Below are 15959 nucleotides of genomic sequence, written 5' to 3'. Positions count from 1 at the left end.
TTTATAGCCCCCTTTCTGTTTTTTACAATCCATGATCTTGACTGTCTAACTGATAACAGAGTTGGAGCAGGTGTCTATGCTGATGCCATGTTTGACGTTGAATGTGCGTTTGCGTCAGCTCAGCTCAGCCTATCAGATAACCGCTATCCACTGATCCACCAAAGGCACATTATTGATTAGCATAACAGAGAAATCTTAAAAAATATTTTTTGAAAAACAAATCTTTAAAAATAAATCTTAATAGGCCCATGTCACCTTTTCATTATTTTAATTTCTTATATAAAAACACATACTTTGGTGTGTGTCCATTTTGACCAGCCCACCCAACAACAAAAAATTGGTCTAGCTCATCTGGCATTTGCCAGAATTGTCAGATAGCCAATCCACCCCTGAGTGTAGTATATTGTAGTATAGTGTAGCAAAGTGTAGTATATTGCAGTATAGTGTAGTATAATGTAGCATATTGTTGTATAGTGTAGTATATTGTAGTATAGTGGGGTATAGTGTAGTATAGTGTAGTATAGTGTAGTATACTGTGGTATAGTGTGGTATAGTGTATTGTAGTATAGTGTGGTATAGTGTGGTATAGTGTAGTATAGTGTAGTATAGTGTAGTATAGCATGGTATAGTGTAGTATAGTGTAGCATAGTGTAGTATAGTGTAGTATAGTGTAGTATACTGTGGTATAGTGTGGTATAGTGTATTGTAGTATAGTGTGGTATAGTGTGGTATAGTGTAGTATAGTGTAGTATAGTGTAGTATAGCATGGTATAGTGTAGTATAGTGTAGTATAGTGTAGCATAGTGTAGTATAGTGTAGTATGGTGTAGTATAGCGTAGTATATTGTAGTATAGTGTGGTATAGTGTAGTATATAGTGTCGGAGCAGACAGGAGGAGAAGCAGAGCAGCAGAGCTTCCTCTTCTTACCTGCACATGATCTCGTGTGTCAGTAACACTCGACACATCTCAGGGTTCTTGTCTTGCCCTTCATAAACAATGGCCTGCAGAAGGAGGGGGGCAAAGATTACATTAGAAACAGGTTGAGGATTTGTTTTAAGAAGCGAGGTTGGGTTGGTACTGGTCATCACAGAGGCCCACTAGATCTGCCCCGGAGAGAGTGTTCCGACTGTGGTCTGGATCACGTCTGGTAACATCTCCCTCCACACAGAAATCACATCGGTCTCCATTGAAACATTATGGGCCCTGGCTCTCATTTGACTTAGTCACATATTAGAATATAACATAGATTTATTCATTTCACCTTTATTTTGTCAGGGAGTCATGCTGAGATCTAGGTCTCTTTTACAGATGTACCCTGTAATATCTATCACACGTCACTTTCTGCATGCTAAGAAAATAAAATCCATAGAAGCTACCCAGATGAAGATATGGTGCTCTTAAAGCATTGGGCTTCAACTTCCAGCCCGCTCGCTTCTGTTCCATTTCTGGTCCAAATAGTCCACATCAGCATTTTTGCTTGATTTTTGTTAACATTTATTTTCCTTGTGTGACAACATATTACCACACTTGTAATAACCAAGTATGTATTTTCACTGCCGTTCCAGGGTGTTTTAGAGCGTGCTGTGGTCCAGCCAAACATGGCTGTTAGTGCGGATGGAAATATGACTTCCTGTCTCTCTGTAACATGTCCTGTGTCCCAAATGGTATCCTATTCCATATATAGTGCATTGAATTTGCACACTAATTAGCACACTATCTAGGGAATACGGTGCAATTTGGAATGAGGCCTGGATTGGAGGCTGGAGCCCAATGCTCTGTCTGTCTGAAACATATACATGACACTCAGCTGATCATTGGAAACAAATGTGGCCTTTCAATTCACCACCAGACTTGGATGCAAAACAGAACACTACACTGGTGGACATTATCCTAAGCGATTGTGCTACCCATATACTCCATACAGATAATAAACAGTCCACAAATTTAAAAGGACTGTTGGAATGCTAAATCTCCTTGTCCAGTCAAAGACCATCATACCCTCTCCTCCCCGCCCCGCCACCACTACCAACACCCTCTCTCTCTCCCTCCCTGGAATTTGAAAGAACAGATTCCACTTGAACAACACAAAAACACACAGAGCGGCCCTAAGACCTTAATGTAGTATTTACTGCCTCTGGCCGGGGGATGTTTAATGAATAGCAGCGTGTGTCGTGAGAACTCTGTGGGACCCGTCCGATATTTCTGTCCAAGGTGGGAGGGAGGGAAGGAAGGGGCCATCCCGGGTCCTGGCTTCCCACAGTGCTGCAGAGCAGAACATTATGTAAAGAGAGAGAAGAGGAGCTGAGAAGAGAGAGGAGAGGAGCTGAGAAGAGAGAGAAGGGGAGCTGAGAAGAGAGAGGAGAGGAGAGGAGAAGAGAGAGAAGAGGAGCTGAGAAGAGAGAGGAGAGGAGCTGAGAAGAGAGAGGAGAGAAGAGGAGCTGAGAAGAGAAGAGAAGAGGAGCTGAGAAGAGAGAGGAGAGGAGCTGAGAAGAGAGAGAAGAGGAGCTGAGAAGGGAGAGGAGAGGAGAGGAGAGGAGAGGAGAGGAGAGGAGAGGAGAGGAGAGGAGAGGAGGAGAAGAGAAGAGAAGAGGAGAGGAGCTGAGAAGAGAAGAGAAGAGAAGAGAAGAGAAGAGGAGCTGAGAAGAGAGAGACGAGGAGCTGAGAAGAGAGAGGAGAGGGGCTGAGAAGAGAGAGAAGAGAGAGAAGAGGAACTGAGAAGAGAGAGGAGAGGTGAGAAGAGAGAGGAGAGGAGCTGAGAAGAGAGAGGAGAGGAGCTGAGAAGAGAGAGAAGAGGAGCTGAGAAGAGAGAGAAGAGGAGCTGAGAAGAGAGAGAAGAGGAGCTGAGAAGAGAGAGGAGAGGAGCTGAGAAGAGAGAGGAGAGATAGAAGAGGAGCTGAGAAGAGAGGGGAGAGGAGAGAAGAGCCCTGAGCCCTGCTGAGCCCTACTGAGAAGAACAGGTTGACTGAGTCACTGTCAGTGCTCACACTGTGACTCTGTACTATATATACAAAAGTATGTGGACACCCCTTTAAATTAGTGGATTCGGGCTATTTCATCTACAGCCGTTGTTAACAGATGTATAAACTCGAGCACACGGCCATGCAATCTCTATAGACAAACGTTGGCAGTAGAATGGCCTTACTGAAGAACTCAGCGACTTTCAACGTGGCACAGTCATAAGGATGCCACCTTTCCAACAAGTCAGTTTGTGTAATGTCTGCTCTGCTAAAAGTGCCCCGGTCAACTAAGTGTTGTTATTGTGAAGTAGAAATGTCTAGGAGCAAAAACGACTCAGCAGCGAAGTGGTAGGCAACACAAGCTCACAGAACGGGACCACCTTGTGCTGAAGCGTGAAGCGTGTAAAAAATCATCTGTCCTCGGTTGCAACACTCACTACCGAGATCCAAACTGGCTCTGGAAGCAACGTCAGCACAACAACTGTTTGTCTGGAACTTTCTGAAATGGGTTTCTATGACCGAGCAGCCGCACACAAGCCTAAGATCACCATGCGCAATGCCAAGCGTCGACTGGAGTGGTGTAAAGCTCACAGCCATTGGACTGAAGCAGTGGAAACGCGTTCTCTGGAGTGATAAATCACGCTTCACCATCTGGAGGTCCGACGGACGAATCTGGGAATCTGGGAGAACGCTACCTGTCCTAATGCATAGTGCCAACTGTAAAGTTTGGTGGAGGAGAAATAATGCTCTGGGGCTGTTTTTCATGGTTCAGCCTAGGCCCCTTAGTTCCAGTGAAGAGAAATCTTAACTCTACAGTATACAATGACATTCTAGACGATTCTGCCCTTCCAACTTTCTGGCAACAGTTTGGGGAAGGCCCTTTCCTGTTTCAGCATGACAATGCCTCCGTGCACAAAGCGAGGTCCATACAGATTTTTTTTTTTGAGATAGGTGTGGAAGAACTTCACTGGCCTGCACAGAGCCCTGACCTCAACCCCATCGAACACATTTGGGTTGAATTGGAACGCCAACTGTGAGCCAGGCCTAATCGACATCAGTGCCCGACCTCACTAATGCTCTTGTGGCTGAATGGAAGCAAGTCCCCGCAGCAATGTTCCAACATCTAGTGGAAAACCTTCCCAGAAGAGTGGAGGCTGTTATAGCAGCAGGAAGGGGACCAACTCCATATTAAAAACCATGATCATGGAATGATATGTTCGACGAACAGGTGTCCACATACTTCACACTGTGACTCTTTAAAACCACAGGGATGCATAAGACGTCATTGTGAATATGCTACACTACTTCTGGACGTGTTTAATGGAAAGTGGACTGAGATGCTTGGTACTTTATGAGTGCAGTGGTAACTGGGAATGTTCTGTTATTTTTCCGGAACATTCTCTTCTATCCTTCTCTCGGGAATTGAATATTCATGACTCATCGTGCAGAGTGCTTCACATATACTAGGAAGGGCAGTGTCTCTCTGCCTGCACAGTTTTCACCTCACTCTGTTGTTAACAGTGAGGAGGGTGCTAGCTGCTCGTGGATTTCTGCCACTGTCTGCCGTGTAGGAGGAGTGTAATGCTCTCAGACTATCTACTCTAGCGTGTAAACTCCCACGGTGGTGACGGTGGGGCGGTCAGAGGGAGGCGGGGTAGGGAGGAGAGGGGAGGGGAGGGGAGGTGTGGGCGAGCAGTTGGGATGCCAGACTGGAGAGTGGCACACCATCTGGTCCAGCCTACACCTCTTCCAAAATGCCTCAGCTTTGTTGTCACCCTCCCATAACCTAACAACACGTTGTCCCAGTGCCGGCAATCTCTCTTTGACGGCAAAACAGTCACCGCATGGAGTCGGCACGGTAACCACACGACACTCCAATCAGCAGCCTCGTGTGCAGGTGTAGATATGGTGTTAAAATGAATCTGTTCCTTCATAACACTGAGTGAAAAACAAGCCTGCTCCACAGCTACTCTGCAGTCAAGGTGACTATGAAAATGACTTGTTCCTTTGTTTTTCACTTTGAGAGAATAAATGACCAAGGTCTTCTAAAACAGCACTGCATGAATCAACGTCCGCAGGCCAGAAATACACTGCTCTCAACGTCCAGGTCATATCTTTACTGAGCACAGCCAGACCTTGTGCAATGATGTTCTCCAGTAGAGAAATATTATGACAGATGAACTCATAGAAATATAAAGTCATGAAATAATGAGCATGCTCTGCAAATAAAAACATGAAGATAAAAGATCCTGAGTCCTTTGAAATGTAAAATACAATCATAGAACAGATTAAATGTACAATAACAGAACAGCATGAGTTGCCTATAAGCAGATCAAGAGTTTGTCAAAATCATTGAAACCCTCTCACTCTGTGAGTTTATGTTTTCGCCATGTTCACTAAATATGTAAAAAAAAATATTAAAAAATCATGCTAAATGAATAGCTCTGAAAAACATGTCTGTATTTTTCTCTCTACACACAGAGCAGCGGCCAGGATGCAAACTCATTAACACGAAACATAAATAATATCGGGGTATTTTTGGCCTGTCTTTCAGTCCACTTATAAAAACAGGAGTTGCTAAGTGACACCAAAGAGAGGGTGCTGAGGGACGGTGTCCAGGCGGTACCATATCGCCCAGACCTCCAGGCGATCAGCACCATATCGCCCAGACCTCCAGGCGATCAGCACCATATCGCCCAGACCTCCAGGCGATCAGCACCATATCGCCCAGACCTCCAGGCGATCAGCACCATATCGCCCAGACCTCCAGGCGATCAGCACCATATCGCCCAGACCTCCAGGCGATCAGCACCATATCGCCCAGACCTCCAGGCCATCAGCACCATATCGCCCAGACCTCCAGGCGATCAGCACCATATCGCCCAGACCTCCAGGCGATCAGCACCATTTCGCCCAGACCTCCAGGCGATCAGCACCATATCGCCCAGACCTCCGGGTGATCAGCATCATATCGCCCAGACCTCCAGGCGATCAGCACCATATCGCCCAGACCTCCAGGCGATCAGCACCATATCGCCCAGACCTCCAGGCGATCAGCACCATATCGCCCAGACCTCCAGACCTGGGCCTCAGCCTTAGGAACATCACCACATTAGTCATTACTACTACCACAATATAATCCAGAAACAAGGCTGAATATCCAACGCTATCGGGGCAGCCTCCCAACAGCAGGAAATGTCTCATAGAATAGATGAATAGCCCTTTGTCTGGTTTGTTAGTGTCATTGAAGTGTTTGGTGTCTACATATTGTATACAGCTTCTGACACATCTGGAGTTCTAATTAGGAGAGAATCTGGCTGCAAATTGAGAACTGCAGTTTGTATCAGACAGGTTATTTTGTTAAGTTTGACCCACTACTCAGCATGACATTATACTGTAGGTGTGACTCAACCATGTCTTTCTATCTTTGAAGTCCACAGTGCATAAAAACGAAATATGCTCCGTCCACCGTCGATGTAGCACGTACATGACATTCACACCTATCCTGTGCTAACAACAACACGATGCACCCGGTGCATTAACAAACATGTAGCCTTCGTGTGCCTTTTAATACATATTTAAACTCACGCCGCACACTTTTCCTTTTTCATTTGCCATTTTCCTCATTGGCTTTGATATGACGGCTGAAATCTAAGGCGTGTAAACAAGTTCCTATAAATATGTGGAAACGCACTTCCCACTCTGTTAGCGTCATCTGTTAGCGTGTCACCAGGAGCACGGCAGCCTTTCTTCCCGCCACAACAACACAGCTACTTTTAAAGAGGTGCCACGATCAGTCTGCCTGTCTCCGTCTTTGTTCCCCCCTCAAACTAGCAACTCCCCCACCCCACCCCACCCCACCCCACCCCCAGCTCAGCTGTTCTGGCTCCAAACCTCAGGGTAGGAGAGAAAGAGAGGTGGAGAGAGAGAGGGCAAGCAAGCGATAAAGTGGGAGGGTGAGAAGAAGAGAGAGAAGGAGGGAGAGTGAGAAGGAGAGGCCCTCCTGCCTGCTTTCTGTCTTTATCAGATCTGTCAACGGTGGAGAACATGATCACAGATACAACTGTCAGACTGACATCCGGGTCACTACTCTCTCTGTCTCTCTCTGTGTCTCTCTCTGTGTCTCTCTCTCTCTCTGTCTCTCTCTCTGTCTCTCTCTGTCTCTCTCTCTCTCTCTCTCTCTCTCTCTCTCTCTCTCTCTCTCTCTCTCTCTCTCTCTCTCTCTCTCTCTCTCTCTCTCTCTCTCTCTCTCTCTCTCTCTCTCTCTCTCTCTCTCTCTCTCCCTCTCTCTCTCCCTCTCTCTCCTGTGTGATAGTAGTGCTGATTTTATAGTTGGTTATAACAATAATTACTATGTTTATTACGGCAATGTTATGGTTGTGATGAAAATGAATGTGCAACTAACAAGTGTGATTACAACATGCATGGTAGTTGTCAATATCGTTATCCACTCACCATAAACTCCTCCTCCGTTTTCCCTGTCAGGCTATCTCTAGTAGGGTATGAAGCCACAGTGACACATGAGTGGTTGTTCCATTGGAGCCACAGTACAGTGCAGCGGTGATGGTGGTGGTGGTGGCCACAGTAATAGCAACACAGTGAGTCTTAAACTCTGTGGGTCTATAACATTAGCATGATAATCCTTGATTTCCATGAGGGCTGGACCAGCAGCACGCAGGCAACACTGTGATCAGACACTGGGACTCATAGCTGTGACAGACAGACAGACAGACAGACAGACAGACAGACAGGCAGGCAGACAGGCAGGCAGGCAGACAGGCAGGCAGGCAGGCAGGCTCCTCGCTGGAAAGAACGTGCATGGGGCTTTGGATCCTAACCAAGCACAACAATAGTTTGGCTGGACCACCTGTTAATTAGTCTTCCTGTCATCACACAGACTGGTCGCATGATGCAGGCAAACTTAAATCCGTTTTACCTCATTTCAACCAGCATGTCACATGTGCAACCAGAGGGGAAAAAAACTCTAGACCACCTTTACTCCACACACAGAGATGCATACAAAGCTCTCCCCCGCCCTCCAATTGGCAAATCTGACCATAATTCGATCCTCTTGATTCCTGCTTACAAGCAAAAAGCTAAAGCAGGAAGTACCAGTGACTCGCTCAATAGGGAAATGGTCAGATGACACGGATGCTTCACTACAGGACTGTTTTTCTAGCACAGACTGGAATGTGTTCCAGGATTCATCCGAAGGCAATGAGGAGTACACCCTTCTTATCATCCAGCCTCCATATTACTGTATACAGTGCCTTCAGAAAGTATTCACACCCCTTGACTTTTTCCACATTCTGTTGTATTACAGCCTGAATTTAAAATGGATTAAATGTAGATTTGTTTTTTCACACAACATCCCATAATGTCAAAGTGGAATTATGTTTTTACATTGTTTTACAAATGAATAAAAACTTAAACGCTGAAATGTCTTGAGCCAATAAGTATTTAACCCCTTTGTTAAGGTACGCCTAAATATGTTCAGGAGTACACATTTGCTTAAGAAGTTACATAATAAGTTCCTTGGACTCACTCTATATGCAATAATAGTGTTAAACATGATTTTTGAATGACTACCTCATCTCTGTACCCAACACATACAATTATCTGTAAGGTCCCTCAGTTGAGCAGTGAATTTTAAATACAGATTCAACCACAAAGACCAGTGAGGTTTTCCAATGTCTCGCAAAGGGAACCTATTGGTAGATGGGTAAAATAAAAAAAAAGCAGACATTGAATGTCCCTTTGAGCACGGTGAAGTTACTAATTACACTTTGGATGGTGTATCAATATACCCAGGAAACTGCTCAGAGATTTCACCATGAGGCCAATGGTGACTTTAAAACAGTTACAGAGTTTAATGGCTGTGATAGGAGAAAACTGAGGATGGATCTACAAGATTGTAGTTACTCCACAATACTAACCTAATTGACAGAGTGAAAAGAAGGAAGCCTGAACAGAATACAAATATTCAAAAACATGCATCCTGTTTACAACAAGACGCTAACGTAATACTGATAAAAATGTAGCGAGGCAATTATATTTTAGTCAGGCATCATGGCATCATGTTATGGGTGTGCTTGTAATTGTTAAGGACTGGGGAGTTTTTCAGGATAAAATATTAATGGAATGGAGCTAAGCACAGGTAAAATCCTAGAGGAAAACCTGGTTCAGTCTGCTATCCACCAGACACTGGGAGATGAATTCACCTTTCAGCAAGACAATAACCTAAAACACCAAATCACCTAACAGGCCAAATCTACACTGGAGTTGCTTACCAAGAAGGCAGTGAATGTTCCTGAGTGGCGGAGTTACAGTTTTGACTTAAATATGCTTCAAAATCTCTGGCAAGATCTGAAAATGGTTGTCAAGCAATGATTCAACAAACAATTTGACAGAGCTGGAATGTTTATGTCTCCACACTCTGGGCTCCACTATTAGCAGCTCCACCTCTGGTAGTTACTAGCTGTGAGGCCCCAGTGACAGCTCTGTCATCCAGAGAGTGAGAGAGAGAGAAAGAGAGAGAGGTAGAGTGAGGTAGAGAGAGAGACAGAGAGGGGTAGCGAGAGAGAGAGAGAGAGAGAGAGGGGGGGGGGGGGGTAGCGAGAGAGAGAGAGAGAGAGAGAAAGAGAGAGAGAGAGAGGGGGGGGTAGTGAGAGAGAGAGAGAGAGAGAAAAAGAGAGAGAAAAAACAGAGAGAGAGAGAGAGAGAGAGAGAGAGAGAGAGAGAGAGAGAGAGAGACCTGTGCTCTGACTTCGCTCACATTCTTGATAGACCACTACAGAGATGCACAGAGCTAAAACAAACTGATCAGTAAATCATCTGACTCATCTGGTTATGAAATGCATGTGTCTCACGCCATACTAGTCATAAATCTAGCAATAATTCACAAACACAAAAAAAATATTGTATACAAATTAGAGGAGCTTCTACACTGATAATATGAAAACAATCAGGTTCCTACTTCAAATAGTTGTTGTAGTCCACCAACAGCAGCAAGAATCACTACTTGTTAGTCTAGCATATTCCTAAAACTCTGGAATCCTCTCGTCGACAGAGTTAAACAAACACAACAATAGGAATTCTAAGTGCGGACGGAAAAAAAAAAAATGTGAGTCCTCAAACCTCTGCCTCTCTCTCCCCTCGCCAAGAAGGTTAAACAGTTTATTAAGAGACAACAAGACTGACAGACTGACACGGTCTGAGTGGCAGCTACTGAGGTTTAATGCCATTTGATATTGGCTGTGACGCCCGTGCAGTGAGCGTTAAGAGAGCGTAGCATGTTTCTCCTCTCAGCAGCCTGCCATTACCCTGAGCCCGCTAACGAGCACATTAGCCAAACACCAAACATGTCACACTATCCATAGGGGTAAATGCCAGGAGAGAGAACAGAAAGGGTACAGAGTTGGCTAAAGGCCTACCTGTAAATAATATCTCTCAACATTATAATTCAGTGTGTGACATTGTAACTTTCTTGAGGGTGTCAGATTACAATGTCTGTCTCAAAAAAACATCATAAAAAAATGCTCTCCTGCACTTGAAAGTCAATTAAATAACTCTACTTTCTTATGAATAAAATCTAAATAATAAGCAAGGCAAGTGTCCATCCATTCCCCGACTCAAACCAACAGCATGATTATTACAGTGAGAGCAGAGCGGCTCAGCAAAAGACACTTCAATGGGTCCCCCTCTTCATTGTTAGGGGCATAATACAAGGAGACACTCTGGGCTGTCAGGGTTACCAAGTGAGCGGGGACCTGTCCAAATGTGACACAGGCCCAGAGGGCTCCGTGTACACACAGTCTGCCATGGCCTGTTGTCTCCTGCCTCCTGTTCCAGGTCCACCGGAGAAACGTTACTGTTTCTCCTCCCTTCACTTCTTCAACATGTTGTTTTAATGTTGTTCTCTATTACTTGTCATTGTTAGGCAGAGGAACATGGGGATAGAGCCTTACCTGTTTAGTCATGGAGTCAATGAGTCGCACGTAAAAGTCCTGCTCTGTCCTGATGCCTAACACACAGAGAGAGAGAGAGAGAGAGAGAGAGAGAGAGAGAGAGAGAGAGAGAGAGAGAGAGAGAGAGAGAGAGAGAGAGAGAGAGAGAGAGAGAGAGAGAGAGAGAGAGAGAGAGAGGAGAGAGAGAGAGAGAGAGAGAGAGAGAGAGAGAGAGAGAGAGAGAGAGAGAGAGAGAGAGAGAGAGAGAGAACAGGAGAAAAGATATGAGTGGAAACGGTTTGAATAGAACTAGGTACCCTGGCCTGATACACACTGTCACACATTTAAACAGAGACGATGACTATCATAAGTGCCAAACTATGCATTGAGGCAACAAAGTCGACCTCACTGAAAATATTAAAGATACTCTGTTTTGGTATGTAATTTACCATTACAGTATTCTTAATCTAAGCAATTCACTTGTGTCAATAAATAAACATTTTTCAGCAAAGGTGGGATTAAAACTAAATCAATTACACTTCATCCTCCAGACTTCAGGAGGATCATTCATTATTGAAATATATATTTTAATAATGCTTGACATTACAGTCACAATATATTTTCAATATTGGCAAACAAAATGTATTTCCCATGGATATTAGCAATGTTAATGAATATAGTTAGTCTTTAAACAATATTTGCTAAATGTGTGGTGGATTACACAATAGTTATTGCCAAAAATCTATTTGAGACAAATGAAAAACACAAAGGAATCTTAGGCCTATACTTCCAAGCCGGTAGTGATCACTGAATAGGCAGAAATTATGTCACAATATATTGTTGCGCAATGGGTTAGATCCTATTCATTAATAAGCTTAACACGATCAAATATAATTAGTTTGCTAAACAGACTGTGAAGCTTCGTAATGTGATGGAAACAATGAAAACGACACCAATTGACGCTTATAAAATAAACAACATAGCCCACAAAAACAATCATACCACTAACACACGATACAGCGACCTAAAAACAGTTATCTTTTTTTTTGCTGTGAGAAAAATAGCTGCTGACGGGGTCAAAAGATGAACCAAGCAAGGCCATTGTGATCAAGGTACACTCCACATGCTCGCAGGTCGGACTGCTTATATGCGGGAAATATTTAGCTATGATAATTGTTAATTATGAAAAGACAATTCAGGTCATGAGATTCAGAATGCCGTGAAGTTGTATAACTTCTACACCAGGCTATTATTACTGATATAAAAATGGTGATTTTCTTTCACTCACAGTATAGACTACCTATTTCTATAGCAGCAGCCTAACTGATGATTATTGTTTTATCCAAAATTAAACTTTTGATTTATCTGTTCATATGTAACAATTACTTGATCTTAAATGAACTTAAAGATGACTTCAGGGAAAGGCTCAACTAAACGACAGCTGGTGCTGTTATTTCTGTAGAATGTAATGCAAATCATGTTTGTGGTAATACGTATCCGTTTCCTGCGACTAAGAACATAAGCACAACATGTCGACAGGAGAGTTGACCAATGTTGTACACTTACCATTACTGTAGAGAAGCTGCAGTCTATAATGTATCCCGTTGTTAGTCTTTTCTCCAGTGCATTCCTGTAAATGAGCAGATTTAAAGTGGAGTTCAACGCAATTTGATAAAAAAATTGACATTTGTTGCGCTTGTGTTCAAATTAGACTGAGCTCTCAGAAATAAACTAGTGCATTGATTATCAACTCGATAATAATCTGGTATTGGCGAAATGTAACATAATTATTGTACAAATACATTTTGTATCGTTCAACAGCCACTTATTGAACTGTAGGCTATAGAGAACTGTATAGAAATGAACCTCTGTTTGCATGGCTGAAGGTGAGGAACATCTCAAAAAGACACGGCAGTAATTACGCTACTTAATGTAGTGCTACTATACAAATACATGGAAACTGATTTATTGGAAATTAGGAGAATTTATGGAACAAGCGGTTGTATTATGTTATTAAGCCTATGTTTTATGTACTGAAATGCACAAAATCATTGCCCAAAATATTTCCATAACAGTAGACTAAATATTGATATTTTGTAATGAGAAAAACACATCGATTTAAATTGTATTATGTCAAATATGTTTTACTATTTTTAACAAGTATACATATTTAGAGATACAACGACAATAAGGCTATACCGTATCAACTTCAAAAGACCAAATATTATTCTACAAATATTATTCTACGAATACATTATTAGCAGTATTATTCTTTATAGTATTAGTATAATTAGGTCCATTATTATTTGGATACACTTTTATTAGTACTAGGCTATTACGAGCATGTAGCCTAATTGCCATGAACATGTGGAAATATTTGTAAAGCTGCCCAAAACAAATACACAGGTCTATACACAGGTTGAATGGTTTTTAATTTCAAACTAGATTAGTCTGATACAGCTAGGCTTTGGGCTTATTATGTGTCAAAATGTGGATGTGGGACAATTTAGTGTGCGTGCAGAAGCTGCTAAAAATACATATATTTTTAAATCACTCACCTTTTCCTTCTCGACAAAACCGAGGAAAGACGTCCTTTCGATTTCCACTGGCTGTCCTTGTCTGTCATATAGAGCCAAAACGAAGTGAAAGAAGTTGGATTTCCGAAGATTTGATGGCGGTTGCTTCTCAAAGTGCGCCCGGGCAAGACCCACTCCACTGTGGATAGACATGCAAGGGGTAGTCGTTGTTAGAGCATCACCAGACTTAAACGTCTGAAATAAGTTCTTAGCCTCTTAATAAGAGTAAAACTTGTGTAAATCCTGTTCATTTTTGCGAAGCGAACCGTGTAAGTCCTGTTCATTTTTGCGAAGCGAACCTTTTGATACTTGCCTAATTTTAAACAGTGCGACAAATACCCTAATTTGGAAAATGAATGTTTAGAAGTGGGCTCTTTTAATGATGATGTAGAGTTGATATGCCCGTCAATACTCCAGGCTCGTGGCATTCATAGGCCTACGCAAGCCTATATAAGAAATATATTTCCATGGCCAATTTAATGAACATGTTTTTATTATCATGATATTATAGTTATTATATTATAACTATTATGACTCCTATTTGAACTGTTCTGTCTATCTAAACTGTCCAATTAACAGTAGAGTATAGAAGTCATCCATAAGGCTACATGCTAAACTCCCACTGGTGAGGGGAGCATCATTGTCGCGGCAAAGAAAACTTAAAACAATTGTTCGAGCAAAAAGCATGTACGCTAAACTGCAAGTGTAGCGACAAAAAATAATTTGGTCCATTGAAAATATAGTTTCCCAAAACAGTGTGGACCATCCGTGCGCTGTTGGAGCCTTCGCGCCGGGAGGAAGAGCCTGTCTCCGGCTTCTTACCTTTGAGCGGCCGTGTTCGCATCCAACACCCCGGCTCCCTGCATCCATGTCCGAACTGCGTTCATCCCAGACCCGATGGGTTCCTCTTTCAAACTACTCCCACTCCTCTGGATGCTCTCCTGAATCCCAAACATTACAAAATCGCGCTCCCTCTCTCTCTGTTTACCGAGTGTCCCAAAATCAGTTTTCTCTAATCACAGGTAAAAGACGGGCGTGGGATGGTGCTGGGTCCGCGTTGATGCCAGCGACAGTGTGTCTGTTTACTTCAAACCAAGAGAAAAATACGAAAGAGTCCAAAGACGAGGTATCGATATTCAGGTGCCTCATAGACAGAATCACTTCAAACAGAGATCAAAAGACAAACGAGCGAAACGCAAGACGGAGCAAATTAACAAAATCTCGCTCGAGGTTTTTGACGATGTCGCTCCTGTATTGGGGATACTTGCTCTATGAGCGAGTATGTCAGTGGGATCAACTAGAGATTTCAGATTGTTCTAGATCAAATATCTGCATCCCCTGATAAGTTTTTTCTTTCTTTTCTCTCTCTTTGTTTCCTTTTTTCCAATGATCTCTGTCAAATGGAAATGAATAAGAAATGTGAAATCAAGAAGAGGAGGACCCTTTGTGGAGGCAGATCCCGTGTTGTTCCTCTTGTTAAAATGGGAGTGATTAGTGTCCCTTCCCAAAGGAATCCTATTAGACTATCTCTGAGAACTAAACACAAGCACACTAGCCCCAGCAGAGGGAAGAGGGAGTGACTGTAAGAGGCGGGCTGCCCCCAAACAAAGACGAGCCCAGTGTCAGATACGCCCAACCACGGCTCGCCTCATTAGGCGATGTATTTAAGGCCACCCCTTCCCTTACCTCCACGGCACAACAGTCGCACTCTCGTAGCTAAAGCCAGAGATCACTTTAAAGGAGCTTTCGGAGAATGTTGCCAAAGATAACTCCGTATCGAAAAATTGGTTGCACGAAGTGAAGCGTCAGAGATGAAATTCTGATTAGTTCCGATATGTCTTGAAAACGTGTCTGACTGTGTAACCATCAGTGAGAGATGTCTGAATCAGTTTTGGATAAAGCGCTGTTCTTGATGCGTTTCTTATTATGGGGGAAATATATTTGAAAACTTTTTTTCAATATATCTGCTTTTAGGCTCTCATTGTGTGGCCGCATTGGAGAGGGGAGAAGATACGCGTTTGAGCATACCGGAATCTCTGTCTTAAACGATGAATGTAGGCTTAGCTAGGCTAGTGAAAAGTATTAAACTATAGATGGCAACTCAAGGTGTCCGTACTTCAGATACACTAGTGGAAGTTTACATCATTTTACACACTTTAATATATCCAAATGCAATATAGGAATAGAGAACAACATTTAACCTAACTGTTTATTTAATTTAGAAATTATATTTATCCATATGTGTAGACCTATGTGCATGCGTCCAACTCATGCAATACATGTTGTATTTAAACAAACTAATGCTGACTGTCAGAAGGCCCTTATCATGCAGGCGAAAGCTCGTGCCTTTCAAATGTGTTACTGCATTTCAGGCTGTATCAATGCAGAGGCTATGTGATAGGCCCATATATCAAGGTTACAGTCGTGAGATGAGTTCAGAAAACGCGATAAGCAGGGCTAATATCAAGACATGGTGTTGA

At 43.0% G+C, this 15959-nt stretch overlaps 1 protein-coding gene across 1 annotated transcript; it reads right to left on the bottom strand.

Moving 5' to 3' along the window:
- Positions 1-778: 778 nt before the first annotated feature.
- LOC129867967 (transcription factor COE1-A-like) lies at positions 779-15067 on the bottom strand. Its single transcript, XM_055941488.1, has 5 exons — positions 14302-15067; positions 13462-13618; positions 12470-12533; positions 10925-10980; positions 779-1001 (listed from the first exon to the last, which is right to left on the bottom strand). Exons 1-5 carry the CDS (start codon positions 14433-14435, stop codon positions 924-926), a joined length of 489 nt encoding a protein of 162 aa, XP_055797463.1. The 5' UTR covers positions 14436-15067; the 3' UTR covers positions 779-923.
- Positions 15068-15959: the final 892 nt, after the last annotated feature.

The sequence above is a fragment of the Salvelinus fontinalis genome, chromosome 13 (assembly GCF_029448725.1).
Source record: "Salvelinus fontinalis isolate EN_2023a chromosome 13, ASM2944872v1, whole genome shotgun sequence".
NCBI lineage: Eukaryota > Metazoa > Chordata > Actinopteri > Salmoniformes > Salmonidae > Salvelinus > Salvelinus fontinalis.
Note: the sequence above shows the minus strand (reverse complement) of the source record. Positions and strands in the feature narration are given on the sequence as shown.